Consider the following 19,902-nt stretch of genomic DNA (forward strand, 5'->3'; position numbering starts at 1 on the left):
CCATTTCATTTTTGTCTCTATTACCTGCATCTAGCATAATGCCTGGCATTAGTCAGCCTATAGCCATTTATTAGGCACTTATTATGTGCCAGGTGCTTAATAAATAAATATTTGTTCTGATGCCATCTGAATACACACCATAGCATAATATTTTTCATTTTCTTTCCCTTTTTCATGTTGTCTGGGGGAGCGGGGGAAGGTTCAAATTTTCTTCCACAGAATGACTAATATGGAAATATATTTTACAACACTGTGTGTGTATAACTGAAATCAGATTGCTTACTCTCTCACAGAGGGGAAAAGGAAGGAGAAAAGTATGAAATTTGGAACCTAAAACGTAAAAAAAAACCCAAAAGTTAAAAATTGTTTTTACATGTAATTGGGAGGGAAATATTATTTTAAAAATTTTAAAATATTAGCTGAAATTAATTGAGCATATTTTCAGTAATACTGTCTCCTCAATTAGCCCAAAATAAAAACAGGTCCATGTTCTAAACCTAAAATAAACCTAAAACAAAAAAAACAAAAAAAAAAAGAACAAAAAAGCAAAAAGACCAGAATGGAAAATATTTAAACCAAATTTTAATACTGATGCTAATAAAATGTATGTTAACTTTAGTTTGCTCCACTATGGTTGTATGATGATTTTTCTGTGATATTATTGATTGATAAATATTTTTAAATGCTATATAGGGCAGGGGGTCTACCCATTAGATTATTTATACTCTGGCTACTAAATCAAGTAGGGTAAGCTGATGAAAACTTCTATGGTCTAACTAATTTTCAGAAATTAGTTTTAAGGCTTCATGATTGGCAAATGCGAAGTGGAGCATAAAATCAGAAACCATTATACAATACTAAAGAATAATCTATGTAATCCTTCATAGTACCACCTTATTAGCACAGCTGAAGGTAAAGGAGAGGGAACTGATTTATTAATTAGGAGAATGGACAAGTCACCTGAACTCAGTGAAAGATAAATCAGTAACCCAGAGCTAGACACACAGTCCTCATGAAACAGAAAAATAACAAGAAGCACATCCCTTTTAACCTGGGAGAAGAAGGTGAGTAGGAGAAAGAGATAAAAACATACCCAAATAACTCTAATATGAAACAGAAGATAAATTGGACTTGATCCCCAAGGTTCCCTCCTCACTTCCAAATATAAATAAATATCATCATATGATTCCAGGAGAATAAGAGACGTTCTGTAGCTATATGCATTTTGAGGAAGAAAAGATCATCTCTCACTAAGCAGATCCTTCATGAAGGAGGTGACCTTCCAGCAGGGCTGGAGGGATGGCATTCTAGACAAATCAATCAGTAAACATTTGTTATTGCTATTCAGTCATTTTTCAGTCCTGTCTGATTCTTCATGACCTCATAATGGGGTTTTCTTGGCAGATATTGGAATGGTTTTCCATTTCCTTCTCCAGGTCATTTGACAGATGAGGAAACTAAGACAAACAGGGTTAAGTGACTTGCCCAGGGTCACATAGCTAGTGTCTGAGGCCAGATTTGAACTCACAAAGATAAGTCTTCCTGTCTCCAGGTGAGGTACTCTATCTACTATGCTACTTTGCTACCCTAAATAATAAGTATTTATAAAGCGTCTAAGATGCACCAAGTGCTGTGGTATGCATGGGAATGATATGAGCAAAGGTACAGGGGTAGAAAATCTCTGGACATGTTCATATGAGAGACAACTGCAATTTAGTATATTTGGAGTCAATCATCTGTCCATAGACTGGTCCATGGAAAATGTTCATCTAGCTGCAGATTTTTACTAACAGAGACACTTGTTAAAACCCAGAAATTAAAACTCTGAACACCCCAACACATTACTCTGAAACTACAGAAGGTAAAGCGGTCCTTGATAAAGATCTTTTAACTGATCAGCTATCACAGAATAAGACAAAGATGTATAATATTTTGGAGTGGGAAACCCTTACATCAAGAACTTGGAGGGGAGTATTTTGTGCTAAGGCTATAAAGGAAGAGTGGTACCATACTGTGGAGAGACTTGAATAGTTGGCTCATGAATGCTAGTTTTATTTAGCAGAAAATAAATAGTCAGAGAAGGTTTTTTTTAGCAGATGAGTCAACATCTGCGGGCATAAAGAATATTATTAGTTTGGAAATTATATAAAGAATAGATGGAAAGAGAGACACAGTCACTAGCTAAACCTTTAGCTAACACCTTAACGGAAATCTGAAACAAAAAAAGGACTATCTCAGAGATGATCTGGTAAACTGAGTTCCAGAGAAGTGAAATAACTTGTCTCAGGTCACAGCTTTTTCATGACAGAACTGGAAACAGAACTCCCATCTAATTATTTGGTCACCAATTAAAAGAATATAATTAAAACAAAGGATTTAGTCCTTGAGGTGGAAGTAAGATGGCAGGTGAAAGCCAAATGCAGAAAATAAAAGTAGATAAGAATAATGGGAAGATGTCAAAGGAATTCCGAGTACTTCTTCAGTTTACCAAGATCAGTCCTAACTATGTCACTTAAATCAAAGGTTACTGGCTGTGTGATAAGAACTGTCAACTCAAGTCAAAATGACTGCTTACTACATCACAAATGGCTACCATGTAACTAATTGTGCAATCACAAATCTAACTATAGTAGTTTCTCATAAAATACAAATATATTTCTATGTATTCTGTTTTTGTACAAATATCTGTAATACTGAATGGAGTGGAGAAAGAAATGTTCAATAGCCAAACCATTCTGAAGTCCTGTTGTTTTGAGCTGTCCAAGTGACTATCATAAAAATCCAGCGAGTGGTTTTTTAATGCCAATCTGAGAATCTTGCCATAATGCCTTTGGAGGTTTAACTTAAAATAAGTTATGCATGCTGTAATACATTTGTTCCTTATAAGACAAGTAGGATTCTTTTTCATGTTCAATATAACTCTCATTATTGGAAAACTAGCATTAAAAGGAAGGTCTCCCAATTCAAACACACACCTAACCACCAAAGCATCTTGAGCATGGTAAACAGGAAAGAAAATGAAGGACCAAGGAACTGGGGAAGCTACAAGAATTTTTCATTTAAAAAAAACTATACATGATTGCCAACAATTCTGTGGTTTAAGCTGCTTTCAGAAGGAGGAATGTGATAATAGCTCCTGGGTGGAATAATTTTTGGCTAGACTTGTTTAAATCTGAGCCTAAAACTTTGAGAGAACAGCTTGGACTGAATTTATAATTTTTTTAAGTGCTATGCATTTCATCCTACTGCAGCCTTGCCAGACACTGGGCCTTTAGGGAGTCTGGCACCAGACTTTACACCAGCAAAGTGAACTCTAATACACTAGTTGTTATGATTTGTACAACTCCACAATCAGCCTTAATGAGTGTGTGTCATGTCCCCAAAGCACTGCTGGGATCTTTCAAATAGAACCCTAAAATAGAATTCAAAGGCCTTTTCATTCGGGAAAATTATACAATTTCATTGAACCTTCAGAACAGAGTCTACATAAATGAGGACGGGTGCCATAAGTAGGAGATATGAAATAGATACAGCCAGTGTTTTTCTTATTTTTTGTTAAATCCTTATTTTTTCTCTTCTTTTAACAAATCCCACATTTCCAGAAATATACATAGCTTGCTTTTACACTTCATTTATATTTTTTCACTAATGGCATATATTAATTAATTTTTTTATGCCTTTTCAGAAAGTTTCAGAAAATGCAGTTTTTGTTCTTTTATCACATATCTGAAATGACTGGCAGATAGGTGGTGCAGTAAATAGAGTTCTGGGCCAGGAGTCAGGAAAAACTGAGTCCAAATCCTGCCTCAGATGCTTACTAGCTCCGTGACCCTGATAAATCATTTAACTTCTGTTTGTTTCATTTTCCTCATCTGTAAAATGGGGATAATACTAGCACCTACCTCCCAAGGTATTAGTAAGGAACAAATAAGATATCTGTAAAGCATTTAGCGTATATGCCTGGCATATATCAGATACTTAATAAATGCCTGGCATATATCAGATTCTTAATGAATCAGATACTTAATAAATAAAAGGAATAAAATTCCTTTCCTTTCTCTTGTAAATGTTTTCCTCATTAAAAACTTAGATTTCTTGAGAAAGTAGAAATAATAAAATGAGCTAGTACAGTTTCAGTTTCTATAGAGGCAGGTGGAGTAAAGAATAGAAAGCTGACCTTGGAGTCAGGAAGATCTAAGTTAAAGCCGCAGATACTTACTAGCTATATAACACTGGATAAGTCACTTAATCCTGTCAGCCTCCATTCACTCATCTGTGAAATGGGGATAAGAACAGCATGGACTTCCCAGGATTGTTGTAAGAATGAAGTGAGATGTGTAAAGCACTTTGCAAATTTTAATGCACTCTATAAATGCTAGCTATTGTTACTATTATTTCAGATTGCCATGCAAATAATATAGTTCTTTAGAGTTTTCAAAGCATTTTGTTCAGGACACCCCTGTGAAGTAGATAGTATATAGATATATCTATCTATATCTAGAATATCTAGTAGATAGTCTACCCTGTGAAGTAGATAGTATAAGTATTAATATCTCTTTTTTGGACTTGCACGAACTGATGCTGAGCGAAGTGAGCAGAACGAAGAAAACACTGTATACAGTAACACCAACATTGTACGATAACCAGCTTTGATAGACTGAGCTCTTCTCAGTAACACAAGGATCTAAGACAACTCCAAAAGACTCATGATGGAAAATGCTATCCACATCCAGAGAAAGAACTATGGAGTCTGAATGCAGATCAAAACATCCTCTTTCCTCTTTTTTTTCACCTTTGGTTCTAATTCTTCTTTATGACATGACTAATGTGGAAATATGTTTAATATGATTGCACATGTATAAGCTATATCAGATTGCATGCTGTCTTGGGGAGGGGAAAGGGAAGAAGGGGGAGACAAGTTAAAACACAAAAAAGTGTACATAAAGAAACTTAGTCTCAGGCAGGTTGTGTCCCTTGCCCAAGTTAGTACAGCCAGAAAGTACTGGAGCCAGATTAAACCCTAGTCTCCCCACTCTAAATTCAGTCTCTTCCCATTATGTCACACTGTCTTCTAAATGAGAACTGAATGATTTTTCTGGTTATAATATACTTGATGTTCCCCTTCTGCAGCTACTATGTTACTGCAGAACACATTTAATTCTTTGCATAATGACAATTCTTGCTCAGCTTGTGCAGATAATAGATGAACTAACTCCTGGGTCATTCACTAATAATGTGCTATGTCTTTCAAAGGTACTTATCAGAGTAAGGCACAGAGCAGTCATATCTATCTGTCAGACCCTGATATCAGAATGTAGACACTCCCAGCTTCATGACTTGCTTATGTCTTCAAACTTAAAGCTTATAAGTCTTGCTTATGACTTATGGAATTTGTAACCCTATTTCATGCCAAAACTTACCAGCAAACACAGTAGTATAAGAAAATTGTATTCTATCCACATGTTGATCAAAGTTTCAGGCCTAATTATCTTTTTTAAGAAAATTATCCTTTCTTATATGTCCATAGATGCAAGCAGATTTGAAATCATTGAAAATAGTTCCCAATATGACAATTACCCTACAATAAAAATTCTAGGTGAGCTAGAGAGTATTATGGATAAACACAAAAAGGCAAAAGTAATTGGTCTTTGAAAATTAAGCATCAAATTCAAAGTAATTACAAAAATGAAGGAGCAACCACTGCCAATCATTGTCATTAAAACCCAATTTACTAAAGATTTAAATTCTTGACTTTAGAAGAATTTTCTCAATTTCATTTCTTAGATTCTTTATTTTGTTTTGCTTTTAAGAAGGGAAAAAAGAGATATTCTTAAGGGATAGGAGGGAAAATAGCAGAAAAAATGAAGATCTCGATAGAGGATCTAACCTAGAAGCAGCATTCAAAGAATGAATGCTTTCTAGTATTTCTCTTTAAACTTCTCTATATATGAAATGTTCAAAAAGGCCTGATCCTTTGGAAGGCTATATCATTTTTTCCTTAAAAGTCAAATATCTAAAGAATTCTCTTTATCTCCTAGAAAACCCCCAAATTTCTCGTGTTCAAAGAGTCTTTTGTTAAAAGAAAAGGTAGGGATTTACAGAGCAATTCACAAACCATCCTATTTTGTAAGGCCAGCAGGTGGCAGCAGGTTCCCATACAATTTTCTAACACTAACAAGAGGTGTTTCCTATACTGTACTCCCATGTAAGTTTTCAGAATATATCTCACTAAAGAGGAATTATCATTTATTTATGTCATTGTGTCCAGTCAAGCTATATTTCCAAAGAAGAAAGACTTGCCCTAGAGAATTTCATTTATTTTTACGCTAATTATCACTTATTTGGAAATTCACATCAGGTCTAATATAGTTCAAAATAGCAAAGTTAGGAAAGGTGGGGAAAAAAAGGGAAATGGAGAAAATGAGTAGAAGAAAAAAAAGAAATAAAAAAGTGGGTACTCGTTCTTACTTTAATTGCAATATGAAGCAAAAACTAGCTTGTCTAGAGTAGTCCGGTTTAAAAAAATTCAAGTAGGAGATTTAAGTGTACACTGTCACTCTTAATTTTTAACAGATGGATATGTGAGTTTGTAAATTATTCACACTATAAATAGGCATTTATTTGAAGGGTTTGTCTTGTCACCATCGCTACATTCTTCTGTGGGGGATATGAGAGTTTCATATTTCCCACAATAGCTGCTCCAAACCTCTTTCCTCAAACCTTTAACCATACCTTTCCTCACTCCCAAATAATGGCTTTTCCTTCTATTTTACTGGAAAAAAAATTAAGGTCATCAATGTGAACTTCAATGTTCTCCTCTTAACATTTCAAAGTTATCACTCCTCTTTCCCAGGGAAAAGGTAGTCCTCCTCCTTGTTGAGGCAAAACGTCCACCTGTACTTCTCAACCTATTCCATAATCTCCTGTGACTTTGCTCCATCAACCATACCCTGTCCCCTGCATCTTCACCTTTAAGAGGCTCCTGTACAATACAAAAGTATGCTTAGGTCACCCCAATCTTACGAACAGGTCCCAAACCTTCCATTGTTCCCTCAATGGACTGTGCTGTTCCCTCAAGCTATTATACTCATTGACTAGATTTTCTCACAACTCACACATGCCTCAACACATTACAATCTGGCTTCTAACTCTCCTAATCCCCCCAGCTTTCAGATAATAAATGAATGACCTCCTTGTCACTAAATTCAGTGGCCTAATTTCTGTCCTCATCTTTGACTTCTCTTGAGCACCTAACCCTAAGGACCACCACTTTCCAGATATCCTTTCTTCCCTCTAGCCTGTGTGACACTGCATTCTCTCAATTTTCTTTTCTCTCCAACAGCTTTCGTTCTCATATGTTGGATCCTCATATCACCAACTTTGGTATCCCCCCCAAGTTCTTCCTTTGTCCCTCTTGTCACCTTCTGTATTCTCCTCTTTTTTGGTCTGATACACTATTTGAATGACCACTTGTATAAAATGACTCCCAAATCTTTACCTCTCCTCAAACATGTCCTTATTTCCCTTCCCACCCAGCTGCACTAAGCTTGGATTTCTTTAGCTTCTCTGCCATGCCCACCTGATCGGGTATCGTCTCCCCACCATTCCCTTTTCAGGTTTGGGTGTGTTTTTGTTACCTTCCCCCATTTGACTGTAAGCTCCTTGAGGGCAGGGACTTTTTCATATTTGAATCCCCAGCACTTAGCACAGTGCCTGGCACATGGTATAATAATAAATGTTTATATATAATAATAAATATTTATTGGCTATTGATCTCCACTCTTAAATTCTTCCAAGAGCTCCCGTCCTATACTTACAATTATTAAATATCTCCATTTGTATTTCCCACCAGCAAATCAAAAGAAATCTTCTCTTCAGATTTGCCCCTCTCCTTAGTTTTCCTGGTCACCCCAGTTCATAACTTTGGAGTTATCTTTGATTCTTCTCTGTCTCCCAACTCCTACATCCAATCCTTTGTCAAGTCCTATAGATTTAACCTCTGTAATCTCTCTCCCATCTATCCCTTCCTCTCAATTCTTCATGTAACTACCCTGATTCAGACCCTCATCTCTTATGTCTGCCTGTTGAAGCCCTGCCCTTCCTTCCCAGCTAATTCAGGCACCTGCCCTTCAATGAAGGCTCTTCCCTCTCCCAACTGCACCCCTGCCCCCCCACCACCACTCCCAAGAAAAGTGATCTCTACCTACTCAAATTTCCCACAGCACTTTGTCTAAACCTCTCCCCACACTTACTCGGTATCCCCAGGATCACAATTTTCTGTCATTATGACAACTTCACCACTCCCCTTACCCCCTAACTCTCCACCCACCCTGCCCCATTATATCCTCCTCCACTACAATTTTTCCTGTTACCTCCCAAACCCCTTGAGAGCAAGGTCTGTGTCATCTATCTTTCTATCTCTAGCTCCCAGCAAAATACCTTTCTTACTAAAGGCACTTAATAAATGTTGATTGAACTGAATTTAATTGAACTCATTAAGCCCAATATGCACTATGCTTGATGGAAGTAGTATATTTATCACAACAATGCTGATAGGGCCATCTCCAGCTAATAGTTTCACTCCATTAGGTTTGAAAGCAAAGAAGCTGCCTAAGTGGATAGACCATTAGCATTAGCCCTGCTAAATATGTATACATACATACATACATACATACATATATATATATATGATTTTGATCACCACCTCTCCTCTGACCCCAATCCCACTTAGCTTTCAATGGAATTGCTTATTTCTGAATTAGTCTTGCCTTAATAGAAATACTTGCCAATAGCTTCCCCCCCCCCCAAAAAAATGACATTTCCCTTAAATTTTATGGCTCCAAGGGATATTCAGTTCATCTCGAAGTTCCCTTACTTTGGAACACCTCATTCACCTGACTGCTGAATTAGATATCATACTAAGTCAGACTTGTCAATTCTTTTAATGGGCAAATGGTGCCTGGTACATAAAAAGCAACCTTGATTATAATCATAACCATAAAGACTCTGAGCTTTATCCGTATATGATTCTGTGAATCAGAACCTTCTCACACTAACCCCCACAATGCTTAGAACTTAGACTCCTACTTCAGATGGATTTCTCCCTAACAGGTTCCCTCCCCCCTTTGTACCAGGATTCATCTAAGCCACTAACTAAATCCCAAGTAAAGACTTAGGAACAGAATTTAGTGAGGCTTATACAATAACCTTCCTCCATTGGCAAACCTATGGAGCACTTGACAGGGCAGCTGCCATTGTTCAAAATATTTTTGTAAATCTTTATTTTAACTTATTTTCAGAGCTTGAGACCCATTGTTCTGCCTTAGTAGTGGCAAATCTGAATGCTCTGAGAATAAATGTGATTTTGAAACATAGCCCCAAATTATTCAGAGCTACCTTTAACTCTGAACAAGTCATTTAATTTCTCCTAGCCTCAGTTTCTTCATCTGCAAAATACGGATAATAGTAGTTGTAGTACCTATCTCATAGGCTTATTATGAGAAACTGCTTTGTCAACCCTGAAACATCAGGTAAATATGAATTACTATCACCATTCTTATTATTTGGATAAAGTGAATCAGTTCAGCCATATGATTTTTCCCAGTCCTCCTCAATTTTCCAGTGCTTCCTCTCTGAGATCACCTCCATTTATCCTGCCTATATCTTGTCCATAAATAGTGGTCACATGTTGTTTCCCTCAGTAGGCTGTGATTTTCAAGAGAACAGGGATTGTTTTTGCTTCTCTTTGCATCCCCATGGCTTAGCACAGTGCCTCTGAGGACATCCTTGTATTACACAGTAGCAATTGTATAAACACGATACCGTAATGGATATTCATTGTCACTATCTCATTACTATAATTTTCAAAGACACATCTTAGTATAAAAAGTAAAGAACTTTACTTTAGAAAAGACATTTATATTTAGTATATCTCATTCAAGAAAGTAGGGATATGAATTACATTTGATGATAGCTTCCAACAAAAGTTATTTTTTCCCCCTTAAATGTTATGGTTCAAATGGGTAAACTCAATATATCTGGAAGTTTTCCTCTTTGGGAACACCTCATTCGTCTGAGCCACTGGATTAGGTATCATGAGGCTAAGGAAGATTTGTCAGTTCTTTTAGTGGACATTTTTTTCATACTGTACCTAAAGTATAGGCAGAAAAGGTAGAGAAAGCAGCAAACCACCACACCCAGTTCGGAATAAGCTGGGAACCTGCAAAATAATGGAATAAAGAGTAAGAATCATACCCAAAATATTCACATAAATTACTACATAGAACACCCCTTATCATCTTATATAATTATTTAATAGTATTCATATAAAATAATCTTAACTGCTGTGCCCTTTAATATATTTACTATCCACAGACTTCGTTCAGGTCATATAAAATGTCAAAAGTTCAATTCATGCCCATGTCCTCTTACTCTCCATCTAGTACTCTTTCCATTAATACCACATTGCCTCCCACAATAACTGTTTGAATTATTTTAAGCAGTGAGTCATAGACATTTTTGGGTGTCATGAAGTTCCACAGTTTGAAATTGCTGGTCCAACCCCTTCATTTTATAGTTGAGGAAACAGATCTCGAAAAGGATATGCCATAAACATCTACAAGTCAATGAATCCAAAATAGAATTCCTGAGTGGCTAAGGAGTATCACACTGCTGGTTAAGGAACAGAGGGTGATGCCTAGTCACTTAAGCAAACAAAACAAATATTGAGATAAGAGAACCTTGACGATTTACTCATACTCACCTCACATATCCAGTTCGTTGCCAAATCTTATCATTTCTACCTTCATAATATTTTTCCTATATATCCCCTTCTCTCATTCAGCTACCACCCTGATGCAGTGCTCATCACCCTCACAGCTAGTCTGCTACTGTAGCCTTCTGGTTGGCTTTCCCACCTCAATGGTCATCTCATTCCAATCCATCCTTCCTGGAACTGCCAAAAGCATTTCCCTTTGGTTGATCATGTCAACCAACTCCCCCCACCACCCCCACTACCAGGAAACTCCAGAGGCTCATCATTATCTTCAAGATCCAATATAAAATCCTATCTAGCATTTAAAGCTGTTCATTATCTGGCCCTTTCCTGTCTCTTTACATGTTAAATCCTCTATGACTCAGTAATACTGGCCGAGCTGCTCCTTGGACAGGTACTCCATGTTCTAACTCCATGCTTTCTCACTGACCACTTCCCCATGCCTCAGATGCTGTTCTTTCTCCTGGCTTCCTAGCCTCCTTATCTCACCTTCTGCAAGAAGCCTTCTCAAGTCCCTTCCCCACTCTCAAACTGCTACTGACTTCCTTCTGAGATTATCTCCATTTACATTTTATATGTCTCATATATGCTTTTTTTTTTTTTGGCATATGGTATCCTCCATGAGACTGTGAGCTCCTTGAGAGTAGGGGATGGGTTTTTGCCTTTCTTTGTATGTTCATTCCTTATCAGTGTGCCTAGCACATAGAAACTACTTAATAAATGCTTATTGACTGACTGACATCTCTGTGCCTGAGACTTAACTTAAAAATAGAAGGACTGGATTAGATCAGAATTTGCCAACCCAAGCTATTCTGTGAACCAGTAAAGTTATTCTATTATTGACCACAGATAGCAGAGGGTAGGTGCCTTGCAGCTCAAAAATGGAGATGAGGATTTAGGAAGAAGGAGGAAACGGGAGGGTTAGAGGAGAAGGATGTTATGACATGGAAGAGGAATCCATTTGTTAAATTTATAGGCTTTAGGAAGTAAAAGCCTTCAGGATTATAAGTTTTATAAACTAAAAAGAGAAACAGAATATTTGAATACATAAATATAATGACCAAGCTTGAACCCAAAGAAAGGAGGAAAAAATGAATCTTCCTCCCTTTTGGGAAAGATGTCAGGCACTATGACCATGAAACACTGCCTATGCCATCAGATTCAGTTGATTTTCAGGGGGTTTTTTGCAGACTGCTTTTTTTCTCTTTTTAATTTTTGTTACATAGGATGTTATATAGGATGTTACATAGGATGACTCTCTGAAGAAAACAGGGGGAAGAAATCTATTTTAAAATACAATTTTGAAAAACACATCTTGATAAAAAAAATTTAATTAAAAAAAAGTTTTGCAAGCTGGTCTAAGGTCCTTAGCTGGGAAATACTGGGCTGGATGATTTCTAAAGTCACCGGTCTTAAATAGTTCTGTGATCTTATTACATACAACTTGGCCTTAGAATACTTAAGACCTAGAGTTGTGTTTTGTAGTATTCAAACATTTTTATCAAAATTATCAATTTATCAATTGATATTGATCAATATTAATATTACATTAATATTATCAAATAATCAATATTATCATATATATCAATATTATCAAAATTATCAACTTATCAATTTTATCAAAAAATTGATACCCTTTTCTTTTTCTACCCCTATCACTTTTTTAAATACATGCCTTTCTTCTCCCCTGCCTAGGGAACCATTTCTTTAAAACAAAGATTAAAAAAGAAAGACAGAAAAAGGACGGTATAACAAAACTCACCCTCTCTCCCCCAAATAACAGTACATGTAATACCACACATCCATGGTCTCCCACCTCTGCCATGAAGGGAGGAAAGTACATTTTCTTCAACCCTTCTCCAAGGCCAGACTTGGTCATTATAAATATACAGCATTCAATTTCATTTTAGCTTTTTGTTTGTTTTGCTCTGTTTGGGGGAAGGAAGAAGGGAGGGAGGAAAATATTTTCCAAGGCAATGGGCTCTTGTTAAGTGGACTCATCTAGGCCCAAGAAAGAACTGCAGCTATTAGTCACCTTGCTTCCCTTAATCTGGCAGCCTGCTGTTTAAAGTTCAACATTTTATTTATATAGCCATGAGTTACCTTTTCAAAGAGCTCTCTCAGTGAGATTTCTTATAATTACCCCTCATACATCTGATAGCTAATGTAGAAACCCAGATTATTTATGGGTAAGGGAATATGAGAGAGGGATGAACAGGTTTGGCTATATTTGACAACTTAGGTCTTTGTTTTCAGTAAAAATTGTTTGTGACACTACCAAATTTCCAACTCCAACTTTATTTTTTCCTTTCCAAAATATTGTTTGGATCTTCATATAAACAAATGAGTCATTGTATAGTAATGGAAGTAGGGGAAGTTCACAATACACAGGCAATCAACTTGGCTTCCACTTCTGATCCTATCACGGCTACCTCTCATTCAGAAGAACAGGGTGCTGAGACCCTCCTCTTGTAGCACCTTATCAAGGAGATGAAATGAGAAAGGTTTTCCACCGGCCATATTTAAAAATCCACTGACAGTACCAGTTCACCAAGAATGGAGAATCATTGTACTGCATTAACCTGCTTTTGGCAGACAGTGAGCATTATATAAATGTTACTACTACTCCTACTCCTATTACTACTTCTTTCTTTTCTTTCTCCTCCTCCTTTCTTCTCTCCTCTTCTCCTCCTCCCCCTCTCCTTTTCTTTCTCTTGCTCTTCCTTTTTATCCTCCTTCTTCATCTCCTTATTTTAGTGATTTATCAGTTTGTTTATTGACTCTGATTCTATCTCTACCCTTGGATACCAATGCTAATTGGCAAGCCATCTGTTTCACCCTCAATTCAGGTCCCACCATCTTCAAGAAAACTTTCCCAGTCCTTCTTAATCTTAGCACCTTCCCAATTTATCCCACGTATATATAGCTTGTTATTATTACATAGTTCTCTCTATGTTGTCTACCCCATTAGATTGTGAGCTCCTCGCTAGCAAGGACTGTTATTTGCCTTTCTTTATATTCTAAGTACTTAGTACAGTGCCTGGAAATTGAAGCTTGTGGACCTGTTTGTTGACTCCTTTGTTTCTGGACATTTTCAAACTCTTTTGTGGCTAACTAGGAGGTAGTGCCAGAACCATATCACATTTTTATAGAATCATTAAGAGTCAGAAGAGACCTTAGACCTTCTAGCTAAAGCCCTTGTTTTTATAGATGAGAAAATTGAGACTCAGAAACGTTAATCAACTGGCCTAGGTATAAACATTTAATATCAGAGGCAAGACTTGAATACAGGCCTTCCTGCCCCAAATCTACAACTATATCCACTGCACCACAATGTCTTTGGACTTTTGAGATTTTGCTTTGAATGACCTGCTGGCAACCTTTTGGCTATAAGCAAATACCGGCTCCTGCCACGCCCCCTGGGTCAGCCAGTCAATCACTTACCATTTATTAAATTCTTACTATGTGCTAAGAATGACACTAAGTTCTAGAGATATCAACAAAAGTGCAACAAAAAAAATTTTCCTGCCTTTCAAAAAAATATATCCTGCTATGGAAGATGACATGTAAACAACCAGATAGATAATATTTGAGTGTGTGTGTGTGAGTGTGTGTGCGTGTGTGTGTGTGTGTGTGTGTGTGTGTGTGTGTGTGTGTGTGTGTGTGGCAGTGAGGAGGCACACTGGATAGAACACCAGTCCAGGAGTAAGGAAGACTCATCTTCCTAACTTCAAATCCAACTTCAGACTCGCTGTGTAACTCTGGGCAAATCACTTAACCTTGTGTGCCTCTATAAAATGAGCTAGAGGAAAAAAATGGCAAACCATTCCAGTCTCCTTGCCAAGAAAACCCAAAAATAGGATCACAAAAAGTTGGATACAAATGAAACAACCAAACAACAACAATATGTGTGTGTATATGTGTATTCATATACAGAATATCTCAAAAGTCTTAGCATAGCTTTAAGCTTTAAAAAGCTTAAAACTGTACTGACTTTTGGGATACCCTGTATATACACACACATAAACACTCACATAGAGAGTACATGGAAAGTAATCTGAAAGGGAAGGCACTAGCAGGACCAGGAAAGATCACCTGTAGAAAGTAAAATTTGAATATTTATAGCAGCACTCTATGTAGTTGCCAAAAACTGGAAGTCAAGGGGATGTCCATCAATTGGGGAATGGCTGAATAAATTATGGTATATGAATGTAATGGAGTACTATTGTGCCATAAGAAATGATGAACAAGAAGACTTCAGAGAGGCCTGGAAGGACTTATATGACCTGATGCTGAGTGAAACGAGCAGAACCAGGAGAACTTTATGCACAGCAACAACCACAGTGTGTGAGAGTTTTTTCTGGTAGACTTAGATTTTTGTAATAACACAAGAACTTCTTACCAAAAAAAAAAAAATCCCAATGGAGGATCTCAAGGCAAAATGCCTGCCACACTCAGAGAGAGAAATATGGAAGTCACTCACATATTGTAGCAGATCATGTTTGTGTATGTGTATGTGTTTGTGTATCATGTTCTGATTTGTTATACGATTTCTTTCATTTATCTTAGTCTGACTACATAGCATGACTATAGTGAAAATATACTCAATAGGAAAGTATATGTAGAATCTATACAGAATTGTATGCAGTCGTGGGGAGGGAGGGGGGGAGGGGGGGGTAGGTGGGGGGGATAAAATCGCAATTGTATGGCAGTGACTGTTAAACATTACAAAATAAAAAAATAAAATAAAATAAAATAAAAAAAAAAGAAAGTAAGATTTGAGCATTGTCTCCTTTTTTTAATTATATATTTTTTCAATCAGCAAAAATCTGCCTTTTCACCCTCCTATGCTAACCTGGAAAAAAATAAAAACCTCTGGTTAGAAACATATATAGTCAAACAAAACAAATTTCCACATCGACCATGTCAAAAAATATATATGTCTCATTATGCATTCTGAGTCCTTCCTCTTTCTAACAGGAGGCAGATAGCTTGTTTCATCACCAGTCCTCTAGAATCTTTGTTGATCATTATAATGATCAAAGTCTAAACCTTTCAAAGTTATTTGTCTTTACCATATTGGTATCCTTATATAAATTCTTCTATATAAGTTCTGCTCACTTCACTCTGCATCAGTTCATATAAATCTTCCCAAGTTTCTCCAAAACCATCCCCTTCCTCATTTCATACACACAACAGCATTCCATCACATTTGTATACCATAACTTGTTTAGTCATTCCCCTATCAACTGGCACCCCCTCAAATTCCTATCCTATGCCTCAGGAAAAAAAAATTATAAATATCTTTGTAAATCCTTAGAGTTTATTTTGCTTAAGATTCATCCTTCCCTTAATATGGTTCCCTTAATATAATTAATATAATAATTCCCTCTCAATTTCCTATTGAGTGAAATGTATTTCTGTATCCAACTGCATATGTTTATGTATTCTCCCTTTTGCCCAATTCAGATGAAAATAAGGCTTGTGTTGGCTGTTTCCCCTTCCTCCTTGTTTGTACACATCTACTTGTACATCCACATTATATGAGATAATTTTTCCTCTCTTTCCCTCCTTCCCCACCAGTGTAGTCCTCTTCTTACCACAGGGGGATTCTGACTGGGAAGCTAAATACTTGAACAGAATTATGGAAGATTATAGTTGGAAAGGGTGTTTAGCATATAGTCCAGTGGAGTCAAATGCAAATTAGAAACCTCCCTCTGAGCTGCATATTGACTTAGAAAACTATGTGGTACTGTATTTTTATTTATTTTGTTAAATATTTCCCAATTACATTTTAATCTAGTCAGCCCCAATTGCAATACCTATGATCTAGTCCATTCCATACCTAAACAGAATCCATAGTATAACGCACCCAATAAATGGATAAGTTCATGTCTATTCGTAAAACCTTTACTGAGGAGGAACCTACTAACTCCCAAGGGAAGTCATTTTGGATGGCTCTAAAGAACTTTTGCCAACATCAAGCCTAAATTCCTCTTTTTGCACTGTCTACCTGGCGTCTGTTTCTTTCCTCTGGGGTCACAGAGAGTAAGTCTAATCCCTTTTCATATGAAAGCCATTCTCACTTCGTGAGAAATTCATTTGTAATTTAGTTGTTTAGAACTGAGAAATATCTTCCCATAGGAGCAGTATTATACATGACAATTTCCAAGGGCAGCTCACACGTTCCTGTTGTGGAATGATGAACTCAAAGTAGGCACCTAGGTGGCATAGTGTATAGTACTGGACTTGGAGACAGGAAGACCTGATTTCAAATCATTCCTCAGTTGCTTACTAGCATTACAAACCTGGGCAAGTCACTTAGCTTCTCTCACATTCAGATTTCTCATCTGTAAAATGGGGATAATAATAGCACCTAGTTCACAGAGCTACTGTGATAATAAAATGTGATATGTTTTACAAATAATATATATGTTTTATAAATTTTAAAGCACTACATAATGTGATTATTATTATTATTATTATTATAAGGTAGGATATTAAAAATATTGCTATTTTTAATAATAGTTCTGTGGGAAAACTCATTGGGTTTTATAGTTTGGGATTTAGGAACACTTCTCTCCCAACCATATCCCTGACAGGTTATTTCCTGGCCAAGAGATAACAAAGGTAAGTCAAGAATAATCAGGAGAGTGAAACTAGCTTCTACTCACTTCAATTTACAAAGTCACAGGTATTCACATGGCCAGGCATGACTGATTTTGAGCACTCTTTGCTTGGGTTTACACCCTTTTTTTCACCTGTCTGCTACTGATCTTAGCTACATTTCCCATTAGTTCTGCCAGCTCCCTTGTATCCCAGTGATTCATTGTTGCTGACTTTTTGTTTGTTTTAAACAATAATATCTATTATGACAATTTTTTTGCCTCTGGCTCTTCCCAGACTCTGATCACCTGATGTTTTATTTCAATCACTAAGTGGATTTGCCTCCCTTTCTCTCTATCTTTTGCCCCAACATGTATTCAGACCATCTTATCAGTGACCTTTTCCTCTCCCATCTCTGAGGAACAGCAAACTATGAGCTTTCAATAGTGCTAATGAAGACTCACTATGAGAAATTAGAAGTCAGAAGTGAGGACACTTGTTTCCGCCCTCCTCTGCCCCAGGTCTCCAGCATAGCTGTTGGTTGAGGCAAAGGGAAATGGGAGAGTAGTCACTGAGATCGTGATGGTCCCATGTTCTGGGACAGAAGGTCCAGAAGTGGGAGTGAGGAACCTCAGGCAGAACCCCGCTGTGATAAGAAGAATACTACACTGCTGGGGAGAGAGCAGAAACCTGGTCACAGTTCCAGTGCAGAAAAGAGTGCTTGTGATCACTCACAGACCACAGCATGGGCCAGAAAAGCAGAGACCACACCTCTCCTTAGATCATACCACCTTGGAAGAACTGAAAATTTACAGACTCCCAGAACTAGCTCTGAAGCCAGCAGCAAAAACAAACAAACAAACAAAAAAAAAAAAAAACCCTGACTCTTTGGACAGTGCCAACTCTAGCTTGGGAGGAGAGCTCAACTTCAATAAAAAGTTAAAAGCAAAAAAAATAGGCTGGAAAAATGAGCAAACAATAACAAAAAAGAACCTGACCATACAAAGATACTGTGAAGACAAAAACTAGGAAGAGGTCAACATTGCCAAAATGGCTATATGCAAAACCTCAAAGAAAAATGGGAATGGTTATTAGACCCAAAAAGCTCTAGCTAGCTCAAAAAAAGATTTTAAAAATTAAGAGACATAAAGGAAAAATTGGAAGAGGAAATGCGAGTGATGTAAGAGAATCATGAAAAAAACAGCAGCTTCATAAAAGAAACACAAAAATGAGAAAAGATGTCAAAAAATTCAGTGAATAAAACAACTCCTTAAAAAATACAATTGATCAGATAGAAAAGGAGGTATAAAAGCTCACTGACAAAAATAATTCCTTAAAAACTAGAATTGGGTAAGAGAAGAGGGATTACAAATTTGCTATTGTAGTTCCGTCTTTTCAGTCACGTCCCACTCTTTAAGAGCCAGGCAGCTAGGTGATGCAGTGGACAGAGGACCAGTGCAGGAGTCAAGAGGACCTGAGTTCAAATCTCACCTCAGACACTTGACACTCACTAGCTGTGTGACCTTAAGTCACTTAACCCCAATTGCCTCATCCTGGGTCATCTCCAGTCATCCTGATGAATATCTGGTCCCTGGATTCAGATGGCTTTGGAGGAGAAGTGAGGCTGGTGACCTGCACAGCCCTCCCTCACTCAAAACAAAGTCAAGTGCAAGTCATGTCATCATTTCTCTGATGACATGGTCTTCTTCACCAACAAAGGATGAACACACTCTTTATGACCACACTTAAGGGTTATTGGCAAAAAAGACTGAAATTGTTTGTCATTTCCTTCTCCAGCTCATTTGACCAATGAGGAAACTAAGTTAAGTGACTTGCCCAGGATTACAGAACTAAGTATCTGAGGCTGGATTTGAACTCACAAAGGTGGGTCTTCCTGGCCTCAAGCACTCTATTCACTATACCACCTAACTGAAGGGGATGGCAAATTACTGAGTAACAATTTCTAAAAATCTAATATAGATTAATGGACTCCTAAACCACCTAATAGCACATTAACTGAAAATATTTGCATTTTGGGAGTAAAGTAGCCATAACTCTATAAAACATAAGAAAGCACACAAATATATACATGAAAAATGTTTTGCTGAGTCTAATAGAATCTGTCAGACTGGCCCAAGAAACCAAGGATGTGCCTAAAAATGTTTTTATAAGTCCTATTTCTGCCTTTATCTTACCCCATATATTTGCCAGCTTTCTCTTTGTCCTATTTTAGTCTCTCCCTTCTCTATTTTTCCTACAGTTCCCAGGTTATTAGCCCTTCTATCTCTTTTCTTCCCTTTATAATAAAACTATAATGAAGTGGGGAAAAATACTGGAGTTAGATTTAAAAGACCTAAGTTTGAATTCTTGTGACCCAGGTCTCTTTTTCTTTGTGTATAAAATTAGGGGATTTGGATTAGATTCTCTAGATGTTCCTTAATCTTCAATTCAAAGTCCCTTTCTATTTAGTTTCTCATTCATAGCAATATAGATTTAAAGATGTTGTCATCCAGTTGGTTCAG

At 37.0% G+C, this 19,902-nt stretch overlaps 1 protein-coding gene across 1 annotated transcript in view; it reads right to left on the bottom strand.

Annotated features, from left to right (window-relative positions):
• Nucleotides 1-19,902, bottom strand: part of LOC140501200 (ethanolaminephosphotransferase 1-like) — a 182,506-nt gene that overhangs the window by 65,362 nt on the left and 97,242 nt on the right. The window contains exon 5 of the mRNA XM_072604541.1: nt 10,151-10,219. Coding sequence (XP_072460642.1) covers nt 10,151-10,219 — 69 coding nt within the window. The remainder of the gene's footprint in view (nt 1-10,150; nt 10,220-19,902) is intronic.

The sequence above is a fragment of the Notamacropus eugenii genome, chromosome 4 (genome assembly GCF_028372415.1).
Source record: "Notamacropus eugenii isolate mMacEug1 chromosome 4, mMacEug1.pri_v2, whole genome shotgun sequence".
Classification (NCBI taxonomy): Eukaryota; Metazoa; Chordata; class Mammalia; order Diprotodontia; family Macropodidae; genus Notamacropus; species Notamacropus eugenii.